General features: G+C 45.3%; 1 protein-coding gene across 4 annotated transcripts in view; it reads left to right on the top strand.

Annotated features, from left to right (window-relative positions):
- Positions 1-23,172, top strand: part of palm1a (paralemmin 1a) — a 334,532-nt gene that overhangs the window by 167,739 nt on the left and 143,621 nt on the right. For all 4 annotated transcript variants that reach the window (XM_063032807.1, XM_063032806.1, XM_063032808.1 and 1 more), the window contains exon 2: positions 2,625-2,670. In XM_063032807.1, the coding sequence (XP_062888877.1) occupies positions 2,625-2,670 (46 nt within the window). The remainder of the gene's footprint in view (positions 1-2,624; positions 2,671-23,172) is intronic.

Here is a 23,172-nt window from a genome sequence, read left to right as displayed (position 1 = left end):
ATTACTCCTTATCCTCTCCCTTTAAATCCTGGGAAGTATATTGCTGTGTTGTATCATCTCTCCTTATAATCTAGCACACTATATATAATATGGTGTGTGTGTATGTACTTCACCTTTTGCAAATGTCCATGATGCTAGTCCCCTTGATGGAGCTTGCTGGGTTTACAACCCTCTGCAGCTTTTTACCATCCAGACGATGATGCAACCAGTGAGAATGCTGGTCACTGTCCATCTGTGGAAATTTGCTCAAGTCTTTTGTGACATACAAAGTCTCCTCTAAACTCCTAATGAACTAGAGTAGATGTTTTGCCTTCTTTGTAATTGCATCAGTAAGTTGGGCCCAGGAGAGATCTACAGAGAGACTGACATACAGGACGTTGAAGCTACTCACGCTTTCCACTGTGGATCCCTCAATGAGGAATGATAGTGTTCTCCCAATTTCCCTTTCCTGAAGTCCACGATCAATTCCTTGGTCTTACTGACATTGAGTGCAAGGTTGTTGTCAACCCCACTCAATTAACCAATCTATTTCACTCCTGTACCTTACAGCACCTTACCTCATCTTCTGTCCGGTCTCTAGAGATCATGAATAACTTGATTCCACTCCCGTTCTGTGGGTTTTGAGCTGTCTGATGAGGCAAGTGTGTGTCCCCATAGGCTTTAATGTATTCTTTCTGTTGTTCACAGTGGTCTTCAGTGTGTTCCCAACCATGATGTTACAGTCCCACTTGAAATGCTCACATTGCTCTTGGTTTAGTTTAACCAGGGCTTTCAACAGCTGCCACACTCCCCTTGTGCCTCACTCTGCTAACTGCAAAGGTGAAGGTCCAGTTAGCCTTTCTGAACTAGGTAAATTCAAAGATTCAAGATTCAAAAAACTTTATTGTCATTCTAACCGTACATCAGCTCTGCAGGGCAGAATGAGACAGCGTTTCTCAGGGGCAGTGCAATCATAACATAACAAACGCAACACTAAATAATAAACATAACAATAAATAGTAAAACGCAATAGCCACATGTCAGTTAAAATCAAGTTATAAGTGTCCAGTGCAAGTTAAAAGTGTCCAAAGCAGAGTCAGGTGGAGCAGCTATTTAGCAGTCTGACTGCCCGTGGGGGGAAGCTGTTTAGTAGCCTTGTGGTGTACCTTTCTGTGATGGCTGAAGTAGAACGACAGTCAAATTAGTGAGCTAATGTCTGAAGGCCTGGGTGATCGAACCAGGGATATGAGTTCAGATCCCAGGAAAGCAAGTGGGAATGTGAGTTTGTGTTATCAAGTAACTTTGGAAACAAAAAGTTAGCATTAGTAATAGTAGACATGAAGCTGTGAGATTATCATTAAAAAGATCTATTTCCAGGGGAGGAAATCTGTCATCCTCACCTGTCTGATTTATATGTGACCCCAGACCAACCATTTCAGGGTTATTGCACTCACCTTTGTATCAAGTCATATGGCAGCTCAAGATGGCCCAGTATAGAACATTGGGTTGTTTCAATGGCCCAGGAAACATTACTTGCAAAACTGATCTCATTTGACAAATGACCCTGTACTCACGAATGTCAGAAGTGAAAACAGATGAAGCTGGTCAGGCAGCATCAGTGGATGGAGAAACAGTTAATGTTTCAGGTCAATGACCCTTCATCAGAAACACCCTTCCTCAGGTAAAACAAAGTTCAGAGGAGGCTCTGCTGCTCGAACCCTTCTCTCCCCTCGCCATGATCAACCCCTTCAACGTGAGTGACCTGCCTCACGATGTTCCCACAGACTCCACTCGACACATCAGCACTTTTGCATCTCTCATTTTGATTACAAGCATTGAATAAAAACTGAGATACAGGAGACTGCACATGCTTGCACCTGGAGCAAAAACTAAATGAATTGGTGGAGGAACACAGCAACATCTGTGTTCCTCCAGGATTTGTTTATTATTTCATATTAATATCACTCACGATCACTGCAGTAAAATTAAACGTATACCTTTGCTCCTTATCACAAAAAAGGGGAGGTTGTGGCAAAAGGATCAGTAACAAAGGATGCAAATTTGTTGCTAGAAGAACCAGGAGGGAGGTGAACCTTGTGCAACAGGGAGTGATGGAAAGTACATCACTTCGTAGAACAGTGGTAGCTGACTTAACAGGATTTCTCAGGAGGTATTAACTGCAAACTTGTAAAAGATCTCCGAAAGGCCACGTAGAGGTACACAGATTGGAAATCTCTTACCGTGAGGCTCAGTGTGCTGAAGTGGTTTCCTACATCAGTCTGGCATTTGTTGAATTGGATGGCTAAATCTATTATAGCATAAATCAATGCAATTTCTCTGGTGTTTAATTGGCAGAGCTGTACATCCCTGATCAGAATATACTGATTATACTTGATAGTGTCCTCATGCTCAGGGCATTACGGTACTGTGAGATTTTACTGAACAGCATCTTGAAATACTGGAGCTGGGCTAGGCTGCACTCTGCTGCTGAACCTTCTACAAGCAGACATTATGAGGCTAGACCAGAGCAGGTTCTCAAAGTTTTCTTCGTTCAATCATTTCTGATTGATTGTACTAATTTTTTTTCAGTAGAACTGCTCTTAATGGCTCTGTTTTCTCTTAACAATTATCTTTTTTAACTGTAGGATGTCCGAGACATTGTTTCAGCAGGAGAGGCTCCAAGCGATTGCGGTGAGTCAAAATTTAACATTCTAATCTTTCCATTTTACCACCTCGCGGGATTCTTGCAAACATTCAGCTAAGGAGATAGTGCCCAGAGATCTAGAATCCCCAGTCTCCTTTACTTTAGAAGTCCATAAGGTTTGTAGGCCAAAGCCCAGCCAGATCTCACAGGGAATCAACAGCTGTGGTAAAGAGCGATTATGCTGAAAATACCCTGCAGATAGTAGGATGGCCTCACTGAAAAAAATCCCACTTCAATGCATCTCTTAGTAACCCTATGTATGAGATGATTGGCTGCTCTCTGCGAACGAGTAGGAAGATCAGTTAACTTTTCAACTGGAGCCCTCTCCCAGTTTCAACTAAGACCTGCCTCTCAGGTGGAAAGTCCTGACTGTCTGCGACTCATATCTCCTCTTTATAGAAGGGATGTTGTCTGGTGCAGGTAACTGAGACGAGGCAGAAGTTCAGGCTGGCATGGTCTGTATTGTAGTACTCTTTGACTCTTTGACTCTATGAGAACTGAGCCTCAGTGAAATCCCACCTCTACCCACAGTTTGCAGTCATTCTCATCAATGAGTTGCCATTCTGTGCAATCTCCATCAAACAACACCAATTATCCAGGTACTTCAAGGATTAAATTAATATATGTTAAAAGATATAAAACATTCAGTTAGTATAAGATTAATTTCCTGCCTTGTTCCGCTGTAAATAAATGAATTCTTGGGGAAATACAACCAGCAAAGCAGCTTTAATAATTTTGTGCTGATGGAGCAAATTCTATTGTTGCTGTGTTTGATTGATGAGACTACTCAGATGTCCCTCTGTGAATATAAAAGCACAGCCTAAATGGGACAATGTATTGAAATCCGTTGCACCGGCAAACGAAAGCCCTGGGTTGTGCTTTTCTTCAGGTAGTGCTTCCGTAGAGAACCACCTACGAACACAGGTAAATGTGCTCCTGACTCACCGGCCTGTGCATTACAGCGCACAAGACAAAATCGTGCTGGGATTTCAGGTGCCAGTCCATCTGACCTTGCTTTCTGCTCCAGCACTGAAACCTAGTGCAGACATCAGTCACACCTCTCTGACCGTCAATGTAACCAGCACAACCCCAGTTATTTGAAAAGGCTCACTGACATGGCTGGAAATGGTAAATGATTTTTAAAATTTCAATTAATATTAATTTTTGGATGATTTATTTCAGTTGTTTTAAATAGTAATTCATTTATTATTGTCCTTAAGGACATGGTTGTTTATTATCATCCTGAGATACAGTGAACAGCTTTGTATGCTTACCATCCAAAGAAGGTAATTCCATACATAAGTACACTGAAGTAGCACAAAAGCAAAAAAACAACAATAACAGAATGCAGAATAAAGGGTGGCAGTTTTAAAAGAGATTTAATTTAATATTGTTAATGATTTAACTCTCATTTGCAGATTGTTCAGTGGTCTTTAGTGCAGGAAAACTTTGATAGGCCATGGGGTTGGTCTGTGACAGGCACGGCCCGGACAGTGGGGGGTCTTTGATGACAGACGTTGTCTTCTTGAGAGAGTGGCAAAACTACTGCCCTCCCCTGTGAGCGATCCTGGATTCCCCTAAAAGCTCGCTTGGAACTGGCAACCTGCAGCCACGCTGAACTCGACTGGCTCCCAGCGATGCTCCAGCCGAGTGATTCAGTCACAGGGGCAGGCTGCCATTGGAACTCAGGGGCATTTTTCACCTCTTTCCCCCTGCACCACCAAACCATTACTCTGTCACCCACATGCTACCAACGTGCTGGCATGAGGTCATAGGCTGAATGGTCCCGCAGCACCTTTCTGACGAACAGCAAAGGAGATCTTCCCCGCGTCGGGTAATATTTATCACCCACCTAAGGTTACCCGAATATTTTCTCATTTGTGGTTTGTGGGATATAACAATTTTTAGATTGCCTCTACTAAAGCTAAACTTTAGTAGAAGTACTTCGTTAACCGTGCAATGCTCGGAGCATTGAGAGCCCTTGCTTAACTTATTTGAAAAAACCAGGCTCCACTATTTACTGGACTGATTCACTTTCTTGATTCATATTTATGATTTCAAACAGTAAGTTGGGCTCCCTTCTCTTTATTCCCTTCCTTGTTCTCTCTCAGAAGGCCTCAGGATAATAACCACTGGCAATGATAGCCCCAGTTCTGACAGCTCAACATCTAACCACCTTTGTCCAACCTTTAGTTTTCCTCAAAGAACAAACATCTGGCCTATCATGCTACCTTCTGGCACATTTACATCCCAGACATCCCACCTCTCCCGGAAGTTCCGGGAGTCTCCGGCATATTAATAGTGGCTCCCTGATGCCCGCAAGTTATATACAATATCACGGAAATCAATTTTTTTGAGAGCGAGTGAGAGAGCGCGAGAGAGAAAACAACCGAGAGAGAGAGAGAGAGAGAGCGAGAGAGAGAGCGAGAGAGAGAGTGAGAGAGAAAGCGAGAGAGAGAGGGAGTGCACGCGCGAGAGAGAGCGCGCCATGGCAGAGTGTTCCAAAAAAATATAAAACGTACGTCACCCCAGACTACACTAAAGTGTACCCCTGCCTAATAGGGGTCAAAATAATGACAGTGTTGCTCACTGCACTGTTTGCAACAGTGACTTTTCTATTGCCCATGGTGGGTTAAGACTGTAAAAGACATGGTGAGGTGAGTTTAACAGGTGTCATTCGGTCATTAGCATAGCTAACGTTATTTAAACTAGCTGGCCAGCTGCTAAGGAGCTACTCTATTGCAGACATCCCACCTCTCCCGGAAGTCTCCCGCAAATTGATAGTGCTACCTCCCTGAAATGAGTTTTTGCAGGGTGGGATGTCTGATATTCAATGTACATAACCCGAACAGTGACGGTGCAAGCAGTAGCAAGGTGATGGGGGTAAGAGCAAATTAGAAGCTCATTTGTCTCCTAAACCCAATTTCTACTCCGTAACTTGGGCAAGTTACTGATCACCTTTACCATCAGCGAGGCTGGATTTGATGCAGCAACCTCTTTGCCAACGCCCGTCCGTTAGGACAGCTTGGCCCCTTTTTGTTGTTGTGGTGTATACTTTATACGATACTCATTTGCGCTCCATTCCATATATATGACAAAACCATAAATGAATGTGGTTAGCAATTCAAAACAGAAAATCAGATCAGCCAGTCTAACCAGAAGTTCAAACAGCCACTTGAACCTGCATCAGTCAGCACTCATCAGCCCAGTGAGATTGTTCTTAGATCCTTTGTTTTGAATCTCAGCCTGGGAATTGAAGACTAATTTGACAGGGGACGTGAGAACAGACACATGCAGAACTCCAACCATTTCCCTCATCAACAGCAACCCTCCGCTGAACAATGAAAGGAACATTGTAGCATTTGCCTTTTACATCAGATTTATGGTGGGGTTCCACGCCCTCCCCCGTCACCTCCCCTTCTGCGGGGCTGTCTTAGCTCTCCCAAAACAAATACATTTGGGTCAACTTTTTCCACTTCTTCCCGAACTACTGCTACTTATCCTCCATCTCTTAAGCACAATTTAAAAATATTTCAATGCATTTATAATCATATTTCAGCTAAGAAAATTATGTTGGCACAGAATCACATTTTGCTGATTAAGAAAGTTATTCTGGAGATAGAGACATTGGAAGATTAATCACTCTCTTCTGAGGAGTCTAGGGATTATGTTTAGGATAACTGTAAAGTGGTTACAGCAACGAATTGTGCATCTGGAATGGGATGGCAAGGGGTTGGTGGATATGTGACAGTGATTAACACACAGTTTCTGAGAAAGCATATCTGACATCTTTATAAAGAGGGAGAGCTTCCTTCCCAAAAGCTTCTGTGTGTATTCTTTGCAGATGTTTCTTTATTTTGTTTCTAGATATGGTGAGTAATTTGAATGTCCATAATTGTTACTCACAAGTCTTTCACATAGATTCTTCAAGTCAAAGATGCAGGAAATCGAGGCTTAATTGCCCTTTCATTAGCCAGTGTAATATGAATGTATGTCATGTTCCTTTTCTGGTGGGTTAATAGACAGAGACGCCAGGCTCAACGGCAGCTTCTATTCCACAGTTATAAAACTATTAAATAATTCCCTAGTACAATAAGCTGGGCTCTAGCCCTCACAACCTACCACTGTATGATCTTGCACCTCTCTTGTTTACCTGCACTGCACTTTCTCTGTAGCAGTTACACTTTATTCTGCATTGTTATTTTACCTCAATGCACTGTAGAATGATTTGATCTGAATGAACATTATGCAAGAGAAGCTTTTCACTGTATCGTGGTACAGATAATAATAATGAAGCAATTTCAATTCCGGTCTATGACAGGGCAAAATGCACAAGGCAGTCAGTCCCCTGAAGAGAGTCGGTGATTTGGGGGTGAGGGGCCATGCCTGTAACAAGATGGCTGCCTGTTATTGCTGTGCTAGTAATTGAAATGTTGGGGTTGAAAACCAGCCTTCTTCTGAACAACTATTAAATAAGTTTCCAGTCTCACAGCCACTGTTTGTGCTGTTCACAAACCTCATGGAGACACGTTGGTGGCACTCCAAGACATGGTTACTTGTGCTCACATCACAGAAAGGTATGCTGAGCTTGCAGGGCATCTTGGTTTAAAGTAGGATGTGGTATTAAGTCTGTTGAAGAGCATTAAGGTAGGTGGGTCCCCAGGACCTGATGGGATCTATCCCAGGTCACTGAGAGAGACAAGAGAGGTGGTTGCTGGGTCCTGACAGAGACCACTGTATCCGCTCTAGACACAGTAATTGAAATTGCAATTAGACACTTATTTTTGGTAATGTGTGTACCTCTGGTCTCTGTATTACAGGAAGAACCTGAAGGCTTTGGAGAGGGTGCACAGAATGTTCTCTGGATTAGAGAATATTAGCAATGAGGAGAAGTTAGACAGACGGATTATTTTCTCTGCATCATCAGAAGCTGAGGGTCTGATAAAAAGCTGTAAAGTTAGAAGAAGTATAGACGAAGTGGAAATGTCAAATACAAGAGGCCATAGCTTTAAGGTGAGAGGAGGAAAGTTTAAAGGAGATCTTTCCCACAATTGATGTTCAGCACCCTTCATCACCGACAGTGAACGTTATGACATTATCTGTCTGGGACAGGGGTCCCGAGTACAGTGCTTCACACACAGAGGCTATGCTCTGACTGATGAGCCCTAAAGCATTTTTGTTGTAAAGCCCTTCAGCACTCTCCAATACATTCACTGGCAACGATCTGTCAGGATTATTACTCCCTTTTTGATTTGCATAACAGTGGACATTGTCTCTACCTTTAGGGAAGATATTAGACCATAAGACCATAAGACAAAGGAGCAGAAGTCGGCCATTCGGCCCATCAAGTCTGCGCTACCATTTTACCATGAGCTGATCCATTCTCCCATTAGTCCCACTTCCCTGCCTTCTCACCATAACCTTTGATGCCCTGGCTACTCAGATACCTATCAATCTCTACCTTAAATACACCCAATGACTTGGCCTCCACTGCTGCCAATTCCATAGATTCACTACCCTCTGGCTAAAAGAATTTCTTTGCATCTCTGTTCTGAATGGTCGCCTTTCAATCCTTAAGTCATGCCCTCTCATACTAGACTCCCCCATAATGGGAAACAACTTTGCCACATCCACTCTGTCCATGCCTTTCAACTTTCGAAATGTTTCTATGAGGTCCCCCCTCATTCTTCTAAACTCCAAGGAATACAGTCCAAGAGTGGACAAACGTTCCTCATATGTTAACCCTCTCATTCTCGGAATCATTTTAGTGAATCTTCTCTGTACCCTCTCCAACATCAACACATCCTTTCTTAAATAAGGAGCCCAAAACTGCCCACTGTACTCCAAGTGAGGTCTCACCAGCGCCTTATAGAGCCTCAACATCACATCCCTGCTCCTATACTCGATTCCTCTAGAAATGAATGCCAACATTGCATTCACCTTCTTCACCACCAACTCAACCTGGAGGCTAACCTTAAGGGTATCCTGCACGAGGACTCCCAAGTCCCGTTGCATCTCAGAATTTTGAATTCTCTCCCCATTTAAATAATAGTCTGCCCATTTATTTCTTCTGCCAAAGTGCAAAACCATACACTTTCCAGCATTGTATTTCATTTGCCACTTCTTTGCCCATTCTCCCAATCTATCCAAGTCTCTCTGCAGACTGTCTGTTTCCTCAGCCCTACCGGCCCCTCCACCTATCTTCGTATCATCAGCAAACTTAGCCACAAAGCCATCTATTCCATAATCCAAATCGTTGATGTACAATGTAAAAAGAAGCAGCCCCAACACGGACCCCTGTGGAACACCACTGGTAACCCGCAGCCAACCAGAATGGGATCCCTTTATTCCCACTCTCTGTTTCCTGCCAATCACCCAACGCTCTATCCACGTAAGTAACTTACCCGTAATTCCATGGGCTCTTATCTTGTTTAGCAGCCTCATGTGAGGCACCTTGTCAAAGGCCTTCTGAAAGTCCAAATTTACACCATCCACTGCATCTCCCTTGTCTAGCCTACTTGTAATTTCCTCAAAAAATTGTAATAGGTTTGTCAGGTAGGATTTTCCTTTAAGGAAACCATGCTGAGTTCTGCCTATCTTGTCATATGCCTCCAGGTACTCCATACCCTCATCCTTGACAATCGACTCCAACAACTTCCCAACCACCGATGTCAAGCTAACAGGTCTATAATTTCCTTTTTGTTTCCTTGCCCCCTTCTTAAATAGCGGAGTGACATTTGCAATCTTCCAGTCCTCCGGAACCATGCCAGAATCTATCGACTTTTGAAAGATCATTGCTAATGGCTCCGCAATCTCCACAGCTACTTCCTTCAGAACACGAGGGTGCATTCCATCTGGTCTGGGAGATTTATCTACCCTTAGACTATTCAGCTTCCTGAGTACTTTCTCTGTCATAATTGTGACTGCACACACTTCTCTTCCCTGCCACCCTTGAGTGTCCAGTATACTGCTGATATCTTCCTCAGTGAAGACTGATGCAAAATACTCATTTAGTTCCTCCACCATCTCCTTATCTCCCATTACAATTTCTCCAGCATCATTTTCTATTTGTCCTATATCTACTCTCACCTGTCTTTTACTCTTTATATACTTGAAAAAGCTTTTAGTATCCTCTTTGATATTATTTGCTAGCTTCCTTTCGTAGTTCATCTTTTCCCTCTTAATGACCTCCTTAGTTTCCTTTTGTGAGCTTTTAAAACTTCCCAATCTTCTATCTTCCCAGTAATTTTTGCTTCCTTGTATGCCCTCTCCTTTGCTTTAACTTTGGCTTTGACTTCTCTTGTCAGCCACGGTTGCATCCTTTTTCCACTCGAAAATTTCTTCTTTTTTGGAATATACCTGTCTTGCACCTTCCTCACTTCTTGCATAAACTCCAGCCACTGCTGCTCTGCCGTCCTTCCCGCCAGTGTCCCTTTCCAGTCAACTTTGGCCAGTTCCTCTCTCATGCCACTGTAATTTCCTTTTCTCCACTGAAACACCGACACATCAGATTTCGGCTTCTCTTTTTCAAATTTCACAGTGAACTCAATCATGTTATGATCACTGCCTCCTAAGGGTTCCTTCACCTCAATCTCTCTAATCACCTCCGGTTCATTACACAATACCCAATCCAGTACAGCCGATCCCCTAGTGGGCTCAACAACAAGCTGTTCTAAAATGCCATCTCGCAGACATTCTACAAATTCTCTGTCTTGAGATCCAGTCCCAACCTGATTTTCCCAATCCACTCGCATGTTAAAATCCCCCACAATTATCATAACACTGCCCTTCTGACGAGCTTCTGAATATCTGACAATATTCACAGTCATTTTCTTAGGGTAGGAGTGTCCTGAATATGAGAGTATTGGTTTAAGGTGAAGAGATAGAAATCTATGTAGTAGGTTTTTTTACACAGAGTGGTTGATACCTGGAACTCACTGGCAGAGGAGGTGGTGACACCAGAAACAATTGCTACATTTAAGAGGCATCCTGAGAAGGATACCGACCTAAGGCAAGCAAATAGGATTAGTGTAGGTGGGCAAAATATTCAACATTGATGTCTTGGCCTATTTCTGTGCTGTACATTTCTATGGCTCTATGGCTGCAGCATAACAATGAAGTGCTTGGGCTGGGGTCACCACTACCGTCTGTCTTGGTGTTGCCAGTACTCACTGAGAATGAACATTTCTCTGACCTGCGAGAGGGAAGTCCAAGAGGGAGCAGCAGGTGTGTGATTCACTGTGTGTGTGTGTGCGTGTGTGTGTGCGTTTGTGTGTGTGTGCGTGTGTGTGTGTGTGTGTGTGTGTGTGTGTGTGTGTGTGCGTTTATATGTGCATGTGTGTATGTGTCTGTAGCCCCCCCGGCCACCCTCAGGGTCGCTCGGCTCGCTGTCGTCTAGGGAAACAGCCTCAGCCCCGCCAAACTGGATAACTCGTTTGTGTGGATGCTGTGTGATGTACCCCACCCCGCCCAAATAACAGACAATACACTAGATGCAATTAAATGATTTACAGTTTATAGGTATTACTGGAACTATATAATTAAGAGAGAATAAAATATAAAAGGAAAATAAAAGGCACCACACTTATCAAAGTTCAATCTCTTCGTGCACAAACAGTTGGAGCTCAGAACCCTTCTTCTTCACCCTGCGACCCCTCGGACCACCTCGACCTGGGACCAACAACGGTGGTCGACCAGACGCTCCACACGAGTCCGTCTCCGTCTCCTGTCCTTGCCGAATGTCCCGCTCGGGGTCCGACCCCGTTAGCGGACATCACAGCACCTCGTCCATCCTCTGTCTCACTCTCCCACCTTCTGCCCCAAAACCCCGCGCACACAGTATCTTCAAGTAGACCAAAACCATAACAACCATCCCAATTGGTTAATAGCACTCTCTTATCGCCCTCTAAACCAAAACAAGCTGCTAGCGCAAATTTTCTCAGCGTTTAACACAACAAAGCCGCATTCCCCAGATTAACATAACAAAGACGCCATTTTAATTAGCCTCCGCAGTAACATAAAAATCGAAACCCCCTTACACTCTCCCCCCACCAAATAAAGTCATGTCTTCATGACTTCTAAATAACTCGCCAACCAGTCCTGCAGACACACAACACACACATACACAGATACACACAGTGACAGTGCTCCCCAAACAGTGGACCTTACTCCCGTCCCATGGGCGCTACGTAGGCCAACCTATCTGGGAGCTTCTTAACCCTCCGAGACCTCCGTACCCCCTCACCTAAACCCAAAAGGCTCAGACACTACTAGGGATACCTCGGGCCTGCTTGCCAACTGCTCTCCCACTCAGGCCACCACTACAGCTCGGAGCCCCCTGTCCCGTGTCCGGGGCCCCGCCTCTCCTCCTTCCTGATCCTGCCGCAACTCAGACTGCCCACAGCTAGCCCTCGCCACTACACCTGACTCAGTGGGAGAAGGGCCAAAGGTCTCTTCCTCAATCACGGGGAAGTTAGCGAAAGGCAGCATGTACCACATGTGCAGCACATCATCCTTCGAATCCGTATCCTTCCTCATTCCCGCGATCGGCAGCTGCTGTTTGAGTTTCTCCAAACTGAAACATTTAGCCGGGGCTACCCCTTCAGCCTCCTGCAGTCGAGACGTCAGCTTCTTCGGGGACTCCATCAACTCTCGCCACAGCCTCTGCAGTTCTGACTCAGGGTTCCTGGCCATCTCAATCTGGGACGCAGTTACCCCACCAGCTTCTTCCACCCTGACCTGAAAAGCAGCAGTTAAAGAATGTTCAGCCTCCGATTGTTTCTTCCTGAGGGCGTCTTCCAGGTCAACTTTCAGTTTTTCCATTTCATTTAAACTCGCGATAGTCACCTTCAGGTTCCTTTCAAGCGTCTGCCTCCCTTTTCCGAGATCTGTCCTCCATTTCTTCACCTCCTCGGGAGTGTGGTCAAACTTCCCTCCCTGGGCTCTCGGTTTTCTGTTGACCTTAGTCAGAACACTCCCTTGATCTTCCCCATCTTGCAAGTCTTCCAGTCTGTTCTGAATCGACGTCTTGAGTTTCTGTTGATCCCTTCGAAGGTGGGTCATTGCTTCTTCTCGCTGGATTAATTCATCAGTACATGACCACAGTGCGGTGCAAATCCCCACTCTTCCCTGTGTCTCATTCAGATTGACGACCTGGGTTTCCATCCCCCGGTCCACCACTGTCTGTCCCAACACCAGGAAGTTCAACTGGTATGTTGGGTCATTTTTCTCACATTGCACCAAACTCCTCCGGCCAAAAACTCCTCCACATTTGACACTTCGCTTCGGTCGCCCGGGCTCAGCCACCCGCCTCGCCTCATAGTGCCCCCAGGCGAATCCAAGCTCTAGGCGGTCATCCACATACGTCAAAACTCCACACACCTTCACTTCCCCCATGGTCTTCCTCATGCCCCGCGGGAAGGATGCAGGGGCTCCGGATATGCCCTTGGGCATCTTTTCGGATCCGAAGAATCCTAGGGAACTAGTAAAGGCCATCTTCAGCTCAACAGCCGCACTCCTCAGGATCTGGCAACATCCACCCCTCAGATCCAGCACATTAAACCACGTCGCATAATCCACACACAAGCTGCCTTCATCTTCCACGGTGCCAGGGTCCAGTTGCCGCAACCTCTCTCTCACTGAGGTGTCTTCAGCGCTCAACTCCCCTCCCGCGTGGTAGTTCGGAGCATCTACTAAGAGGGTCTCACCCTCGGATACTTTCCCCAGGCCGTACCACCACTGGGTCTCGTTTAAATTCGGTACCGGCTCAAGGCTGCTACACACGTCCTCAGAAGCAACTCGACACACTGGGTGCCCAGACAATGCCCCCATGAACTCCAGGGTCATTAACCAATCATCGTCTTCTGGATAACTACTGCCACTAGTACCCACAGTCTCCGGTGCCCTTGCGGTTGTCAAGGATAAATGCTTCAGACACCGGTTATAAAACGAACTGTACAACAACTTAACCCGCGCCCCGGGGTCGAGGATGGCTTTAGCACCGCTTCCCTCTATCCGTAACGACACCCTGGGGCGTGGGCCCTCTAAGCCTTCAGGAATAGGGTCTTTTCATTTCAGAAGTTCATTGGTACATTGCTGGGAACGTGCTTCCCCAGAGACCCCAAGCCGTTCCCCCACTGGGCCTCCACTAAGTTTCCCGACACCTCTCTGCTCAGCTGAACAACTGATCCCCTGAAATGATCCCCCTGGCACTGCAAGCAATTTAGCCGCCCTCCTAGCCAGAGAGGACACACTGAAAACTTTCCCCCCTCTTTCAAATAACTGACAGCTGTCACTACGGTGTAAGTGAACCTGACAGCTCTAACACCGTCACCAGCCCGCCTACTCAAACTTTCAGTCAATCCCTGTCGCTCTCCCTCAACCGAGCACTGCCACTCATCTAACAACTGAGAGATCTGCTCCGCCCACGTCTCGCACGCCTCCGCCCCTCTTGGGGTGGACACTATCCCAAGCACCAGGCAGAGCCTGCCAGAGCTAGAACATTTATTCGCAGACCCTACCTCCAAATCAGACCACTCTTTCCTCTCTCTCCCAACCGCATGGACAGCCCCGAGTTCCACCTCCAACTCGTCAATGCCGGCCTGAACTCGAACAAAGACCTCACCCACCACGCATACAGCAATCACCAGCAAATAACCCACAGAGACACACATTACAGATTTAAATAGGGCACCCACACAGCATACCAGCAGACTCAATCTCGGACAAAGCCCCCCCCCCCCGGCCACCCTCAGGGTCGCTCGGCTCACTGTCGTCTAGGGAAACAGCCTCGGCCCCGCCAAACTGGGTAATTCGTTTGTGTGGATGCTGTGTGATGTACCCCACCCCGCCCAAATAACAGACAGTACACCAGATGCAATTAAATGATTTACAGTTTATAGATATTACTGAAACTATATCATTAAGAGAGAATAAAATATAAAGGGAAAATAAAAGGCGCCACACTTATCAAAGTTCAATCTCTTTGTGCACAAAAACAGTTGGAGCTCAAGGACCTTCTTCTTCACCCTGCGACCCCTCGGACCACCTCGACCGGCCGCCTGGGACCAACAACGGTGGTCGACCAGACGCTCCACACGAGTCCGTCTCCGTCTCCTGTCCTCGCCGAACGTCCCGCTCGGGGTCTGACCCCGTTAGCGGAGATCACAGCACCTCGTCCATCCTCTGTCTCGCTCTCCCGCCTTCTGCCCCAAAACCCCGTGCATACAGTATCTTCAAATACACCAAAAACATAACAACTATCCCAATTGGTTAATAGCACCCTCTTATCACCCTCTAAACCAAAACAAGCTGCTAGCGCAAACCTTCTCAGTGTTTAACACAACAAAGCCGCATTCCCCACATTAACATAACAAAGACGCCATTTTAATTAGCCTCCGCAGTAACATAAAAGTCGAAACCCCCTTACATGTATGTGTGTGTTTGTGTGTGTGTGTGTGTCTGTCTGTCTGTCTTTCTGTGTTCACCCACGTGTTACTGTTGCGTTATGCTCAGGTTTAACTTCATTTGTTTATTCCAAAATGTGTTTATTTTCCTCATCCAGTGTTTCCAGCCCCGTCTCTGCCCACACACACAGGGTGCATTTATTCATACTGAGTAAATTGAATTGCACACTCTGCATTGAATCCTAAAACAAATTATCTCTAATGTTTGAAAGCAGCTAAAATGCCTACTCAGAGATTCTATCCTTGTAGCAATTAATTGTACTTAAGTAATTGAAACTTTGAAGGACAGCCAATAGATATATTAGGTGGTCATGGACAGGGCTGAAAAGAATGGGTCTTGAGAAGACTTCTATGAGGAGGAGTTAGGGAGGAGGTGAGTGCTGAATGCGTGGGAGAAGGTCGGGAGGTGATGACCTAGAGGGAGATAGGGAGGTGACTGGGCAGTGAGAGGCAGGTGGAGGGAGATGGGGAGTGGATTGGATGTGAGAAGGTGATTCGCCTTGAAAATTACTGGATCATGGGTGATGGGTGATGGGTCATAGTGGTGATGGGTGATGGGTGATAGTGGTGATGGGTGACGGGTAATGGGTGATAGTGGTGAGCTGTCTGAGGAGGTAGTGGGTAACGGACTTCTGAAGAGTGGAGAGCAGGAAGTGAGGAGGAGATCAAAGGCTCTGAACTTTTGGCAGTGATGCGTTACTGAGGTGGGAAATTAGGTGTGGGATTGGTTATTATCCAGGAACATCTAAGGAAGAACCTAGTTGGGAAGAGTAACAGCCTTCAGACAATAAACTGAGTATGGTTAGACCCTCTTCACATAACAATGAAGCTACCCTAAACCATTTCTCTTCAATGTGGGCAATCTCACCATCTGCACACCTCGTCTATGTGGTATGGTTTGATACCACATGAGTGAAGCATGCTGCTGGCCCAGCTGTCTCCTTCTGTGTCCATCATCTCCAACTGTATATTCTTCATAAGATCCACTTCTCAGTACAGGTATACTGTACAAGTTATACTATATCTGTGTCAATTGTTGGCACAGAGTTTCCATCCAATGTTGCTCAAACTTCCCTCTGTCACTACAGGGTAGTCATGGAGTGTAACGCTTTCCTCCTGTACAACGCCCTGTTAGACTCCTCAAGGAGTCCAAAAGAGCTGAGTGAACTTCCACAGGTCACTGGGCCTCCAGCAGGTCTAGCACCCGCACTGAAATCAGTGGAAGAAATGACTACTGAACAAACAAGGAACTGGACCTATTCTCAATGTTAATTTATAGAGTTTTACTCTAAGTGTGATGATTTTAAAGATCAATATTTAATATATTTTTTTAATATTTGGTTGTTCCTGAATGTTTTCTGAATGCTTGTGAATGCCTTTCAATGACAGCTTTGACAGGGACTGAGGTATCTGTTGGGACCACACAAGTGGTTCAAGTGGTTCATGCTGGCCATCAAGTGCCCATTGACACTTATCACATTTATCAGCACCAAGATCTGACCTTTCTATGTCTTGGCAATTCAAGTCTAGGCAATGCACTCTAAATCCCAACCACCAAGATGGAGAATGCTTTCTTATATCCCCTAAATAGTTGCGTCCAATTTTGCTTAGTGCACTTTACACAGGATATGAGGGTTTGCATGAAGGTAAGGAAGAGATTTATTTGAATAGTTTTAATGATGAGGAATTACAATAACTTAGACTGGAGAAGCTGGGGTCAATCTTAAAAAGAGGAGATTTGGTTGAGGTGTTTAAAATTGTGAAAGGTTGAAGTGAAACAAAAACAATGCAACTGATGGCTGGTGGGTTGATAACAAAAGACCAAAGACTGAGCACACAGATCATTCAGCACAGTTTCCATCCGCTGTTACAGACCCTTGAATGGGCCTCTCATACATTAAAAGATGTATTCTTGATCTCTCGGTCTACCAAATCATGGTGTTCTTTGCACTTTATTTGCCTGCTTGCATCAACTATATTCTGTATTCTGTTTTCCTGTTTACTACATTGATGTACTTATGATGGAATGAACTCTGGACAGCACACCGACCAACGAATTTCACTCCATCTCAGTAATAACCCAATACAAAGTGATACCAAATTGATGTCCCTTGAACAAAGAACCAGAGTCTAATGAGGAATATCTTTTTACATAATGAGTCATCAGGATTTGGAACATGTTGCCTGAAATTGTAACTGGTAGAAAATCAGTAGTAGCAGTGTTTCTAGCAGTGGGACTGGGACCAGACTCCAGCCCATGGTTTCATGAACCATGCTGGTGACTTCCACACCCAGAATGGTGATACTTCTTTGCCGAATGGTTCCAGTGTTGGCGAGCTTCAGTCAGGATCAGAGAACCAGTGGCTCCACAGTGCTAGTTACAGCCCCAGGGCTGGAAACGCAATTCACAGCCAGTATATTATTAATAAAATGCTGTCATTCTTGTAATATAATGTGACCTTAAGTCCTGAGGTCTCCATCACACTGGCTCAACTACAAAAGTTTACAATGCAAGAACAATTTAAATTGCAAATTTAATTAAAATGCTTGGTGGTGAGGACCATGGCCCAGGATGAAAAGCTGTTCTCAGGCAGCCGTCCAAGTGGGACGTTTCCAAGTGCAAGCTACAGAGGAAATCCTCCAGGCTGTTCTTTATTTGTGTTTCTTATGAGACTCTTTGAGTGGATTCCGGTCACATAAATCTTATCATAAGACTCAGGACATCAATTAGACCATAAGACAAAAGAGCAGAATTAGGCCACACGGCCCATCGAGTCTGCTGCACCATTGGTTGATTTATTATCCCTCTCAACCCCATTCTCCAGCCTTCCCCCATAACTGTTCTGGTTGCCTTCCAACTGACGGGGTGCAGAAAAGACATATTGCCTTGTTAATTCACGTCTGATCTCTCTACGATAAAAGAAAAAGTGATTTAGATTTTTCTTCTGTAAAGTGCTGACTCACTCTGGTGACTTTTTCTTTCAAGTTACTAACCCAACAGCAGTTCCCCAATCTGGACCCTGTGCAGCCAGACTCTGCCATTCTGTGTCAGTGGCTGGGAGGGCCCTTTTATGCAGGAATATCCTATATTCATAAACCTTGTGAGAGCAACAACCTAGGCAGTGTCACTACCTCACAGCTCCCGTGACCCCGTCCTGACCTCGGGTGCTGTCTTGTCTGTGAAGACTTAGCGCATTCTCTCTGTGACACTATAGTTTTCCCCCGGGTGCTCCAGTTTCCTCCCACATTCCAATGCCATAGGTTAGCTGGCCATCTAGGTGAATGGTGGGAGAAGCAGGGTGGGCACGTGAGGAAGGAATTGGGGATTAGGATTGATGGGACAGCTCCGCAAGCAGCCAGTGACTCGAAGGGCTGAATGGTTCCTTCACCATATAAAAATACAAAGGAGGGGCATTGTCATTCATTGTACCAGACACACCAATACAGTTGCTTGAGTTGTTTACTTAATATAAAGATTGCATCAGGTTTTTGTTTCCCAACATTCCATCAGCGGTAAGCTTGTGAGTGAGTTACACTGGGCCCAGGCCCTCCATGTCCACTGTTACCTTTCAGTCTTCATCCTCAGCCCTTACAGGGGCTGCACTGAGTTTCAGAGTGTCCCTCAGCACATAGTGAAACGTGTAATGTGCCATTCGTCAGCATTCAGTTCATAATCCTCCTTGCTTTGGAAAATCAGCGAGTTTCTGGCCAGAGCAAAGTCTATCTTTCATTCAGTTGGTGATGGTCCTGCAGCAGTTGACGATTGTGTCAGCGTGTGTGGATCTGGGAGCAGTCCATAGATAAGAAAGTCCTCTTCGTGGGATAACCCTTGCTATTCTCTGTGGGATGACCCTTGCCCGGCACCACCCATTTTCTTTCTTGGCAAACGCACAGTCTACGAGGAGGTGGATCTCTGTCTCACCCTCACTGCAGCCCCCTCAAGTGCAGCATGCATTGGGAGTGAGATTCTGGCTATACAGAAAGGATCTGATGGGGAGAGCTCCTCTCCCTGTCAGCCAAGCAAGGACTTAGTGCTTGTTTGTGAGTTCTGGAGAAGAGACATTCTGTCGAGTGACTTTGCAGCCTTCTTCAGGAACTGTCCCACAGGATCCATTATCTCCTTCTCTCACAGGGACCCAGAGAAATTCTGTGAGGAACACTCTCTAATTACTTTATGACCAAAGGAGTTTTATTGAACCATGTTCTCTGCAAGGAATGGGTGGAACGGGAGTGTCCAGCTAAATGGGTCATTCTGTGTCAGTGTGGCCTGTCCCATCCCTCATGTCACCAGTACAAGTCGTGACACATGGCGCTCTACTTTCCCTTGCCTGGAGCTAACAGGAGTGCTCAGAGGTTAGAGAGGACAGTGGTGCTAGGGTTAATTTACTGGATTTCACGTAAAAGGAGATGAAATCCCACTGTTGAAGCCTGCATATCTGAAATCAGATGGAACAGAGACTGCGATATAAAAAGCTCATTATGATAAACTTAGTTACAGTTTGTCATAAAGGCCCATTTGGTTCAGGGAAGGGGAAAGAAATTGGGTTTACATTGTACTTTCAACACCTCCAACAATGTCCCTAAACATTTTTAACCAAATCCAGTGATTCAGGAAACACAGGAGCTAACTTGTGACTTGTAATTTCCCTGTGACCATGTGTGTTTCTCCCAGCTGCTCTGGATTCCTCCTACACCCCAAAGACATGCAAGTTGGTGGGTGAACTAGATACTGTCAATTGCCCCCAATGTGTAGGTGAGTGGTAGAAACTGGGAGTTGCTGAGACCGAGGGGAGAATAAAGTCAATGAGATTAATGAAATGTTATTGAAACCGAGGAATTGGTGATTGGTACCACCCCGCAGCCCAAGTACATATATGGCTCTATGAGATAAACTGGGCCCAGTTTGTCCAGGAAAACAGAGAAAATTAGTGTGGGAACAGGATTGCTCTGAGAGCTGGCATATTCTCTAATGGCCAAAATGTCTTCCTTCTTACGTAATTATGAGGGAATTAAATGCAGCATCTCCAAGTTTGCGGATGACACGAAACTGGGTGGCAGTGTTAGCAGTGAGGAGGATGCTAAGAGGATGCAGGGTGACTTGGATAGGTTGGGTGAGTGGGCAAATTCATGGCAGATGCAATTTAATGTGGATAAATGTGAAGTTATCCACTTTGGTGGCAAAAATAGGAAAACAGATTATTATCTGAATGGTGGCCGATTAGGAAAAGGGGAGGTGCAACGAGACCTGGGTGTCATTATACACCAGTCATTGAAAGTGGGCATGCAGGTACAGCAGGCGGTGAAAAAGGCGAATGGTATGCTGGCATTTATAGCGAGAGGATTCGAGTACAGGAGCAGGGAGGTACTACTGCAGTTGTACAAGGCCTTGGTGAGACCACACCTGGAGTATTGTGTGCAGTTTTGGTCCCCTAATCTGAGGAAAGACATCCTTGCCATAGAGGGAGTACAAAGAAGGTTCACCAGATTGATTCCTGGGTTGGCAGGACTTTCATATGAAGAAAGACTGGATGAACTGGGCTTGTACTCGTTGGAATTTAGAAGATTGAGGGGGGATCTGATTGAAACGTATAAGATCCTAAAGGGATTGGACAGGCTAGATGCAGGAAGATTGCTCCCGATGTTGGGGAAGTCCAGAACGAGGGGCCACAGTTTGAGGATAGAGGGGAAGCCTTTTAGGACCGAGATTAGGAAAAACTTCTTCACACAGAGAGTGGTGAATCTGTGGAATTCTCTGCCACAGGAAACTGTTGAGGCCAGTTCATTGGCTATATTTAAGAGGGAGTTAGATATGGCCCTTGTGGCTACAGGGGTCAGGGGGTATGGAGGGAAGGCTGGGGCGGGGTTCTGAGTTGGATGATCAGCCATGATCATAATAAATGGCGGTGCAGGCTCGAAGGGCCGAATGGCCTACTCCTGCACCTATTTTCTATGTTTCTATGTAAGGAAATACAAAGCTGGTTGTCTTAGAATATAAGACCATAAGACAAACTATAGGAGCAGAATTAGGCCTCTTGCCCCATTGAGTCTGCTCCATCATTCATCATGGCAGATTTATTTTCCCTCTCAACTCCATTCTCCTGCCTTCTCCCTGTAACATTTGATGCCCTTACTATTGAAGAACCTACCAGCCTTCGCTTTAAATACACCCAATGATTTGTCCTCAACACCTAGTTGTTGCAATGAATTCCACAGATGCACCACCCTCTGACTAAAGAAGTTCCTGTTTATCTCTGTTCTAAAAGGACACCCTTCTATACTGAGGCTGTACCCTCTGTGTCGTAGACCCTCACCTATAGGAAACAAACTCTCCACGTCCACCTTCTTTCCATATACCTCTCTAAGAGACTCTTAAATGTTTCTATTGCATCAGTCTCCATCACCAGCCTTGGCAGTGTGTTCCAGGTACCCATCACTTTGCATGTAAAAGTCTTACCTCTGATGTCTCCCCTACACTCTCCTCTACTCACCTCAGATGGATGTCCTCTGCCATTGACTGTTGATGTCCTGGGAAAAAGGCACTAGCTGTCCACTGTATCTATGGATTTTATAATATTCTATGCCTCACAGGTCATCTCTCATCCCCCTTTCTGCAAAGGAAAAAAACACTCTTTCACTCAAACCTTACTCATAAATCATGCTCCCTAATCCAGACAGCATCCTGGCAAATCTCTGAACTCTCTCTAAAGCTTCCACATCCATCCACATGAGGTGAGCAGTACTGAACACAATATTCCAAGTGGGGTCTAATCAGAGTTTTATATAGATTCAACATTACCTTGCAGCTCACTAACTTAGTCACCTGACTAATGAAGACCAACACACCATATGCCTTCTTAACCACCTTATCAACTTGCGTGGCAACTTTGAGGTAATCTATGGATGTTATCCTCAAGATCCGCTATTCCTCCACACTGCTAAGAATCCTGCCGCTAACCTTATGCTGTACTCTGTCTTCATCTTCAACCTTCCAAAATGTATCACTTCATACTTTCCTGGATTGAACTCCATCTGCCCCTTCTCCACCCAGTGCTGCATCCTGTCTGTTTCCTGTTGTAACCTACAACAACCTCTTCATCTACAGCACCACCAACCTCCATGTTATCTTGGAAGTTTCTAACCAACCCACCCACTTCCTCATCCAAGGCATTTATGAAACTCAGAACAGATCCCTGAAGAACACCAGTAGTAACTGTCCTCCTGGAAAAATACGCTCCATCAACTACCACCCTCTTGATCTTCCTTTCGTGGGAGGCCAATTCCATGAATCTGGTGCCTCATAACTTTTTGGATGAGAACAGTCCAGATCTCCCTTGGTTCTAAACTGGAGTTAAATGTAGTCAAGGAGCTGAAGTCCCTGGGTTGCATCTTGGACCCACAGACCTGGCCCTAATATGACTTACCCTTTATGGACCAACATATTTCAAGAAAGATCTCTGTTGACTTTTATTCAGCCTTCCCCCCTCCATGGCTCCTGCCCACATGGAAGCGATTGACTCTAACTTGTGCTTTAAAGTGATTCATCACCACCTTCTGATACACATAAAACCGATGATGACTGCCAAATCTGAGAAAAGTGATGACGTCCCAAAACACTTTTCTCACCCAAGTTTTGGTTTGTGTACTGTTGGGAAATGAACCACTGCAGATCCAGCAGTTCGGAAAGAATAGTTGTACAATGCCCCTCACGTTGTGCAATTTGTGCATAGTTGTGCAAATAATGTTGGTCTTTCCATTCCTGTCAATGAGTTTTTAAAAGATGGTAATTTAGTCCTTTTTGCCTGCGCTAATGTTCAGTGAGATCCTGATAAAAACAAACAAAAAATCTACAGGTCTGTTTTATCTCTTATCTGGAATGAAACAAAAATGTGGGAACACAGAGCAGGTCAGGCAGCATCTGGGGAGGGGGGAACAGAAATGATGTTTCAAATCAAACACCATTCACAGGTACTGGTAAGATGGAAACAATTTAGATTTAAATTGTAGGGAAGGTGAGGTGAGGGAGGG

The sequence above is a fragment of the Mobula hypostoma genome, chromosome 24, assembly GCF_963921235.1.
Source record: "Mobula hypostoma chromosome 24, sMobHyp1.1, whole genome shotgun sequence".
Taxonomy (NCBI): Eukaryota; Metazoa; Chordata; class Chondrichthyes; order Myliobatiformes; family Myliobatidae; genus Mobula; species Mobula hypostoma.
This window is presented reverse-complemented; position numbering and strand designations above follow the sequence as displayed.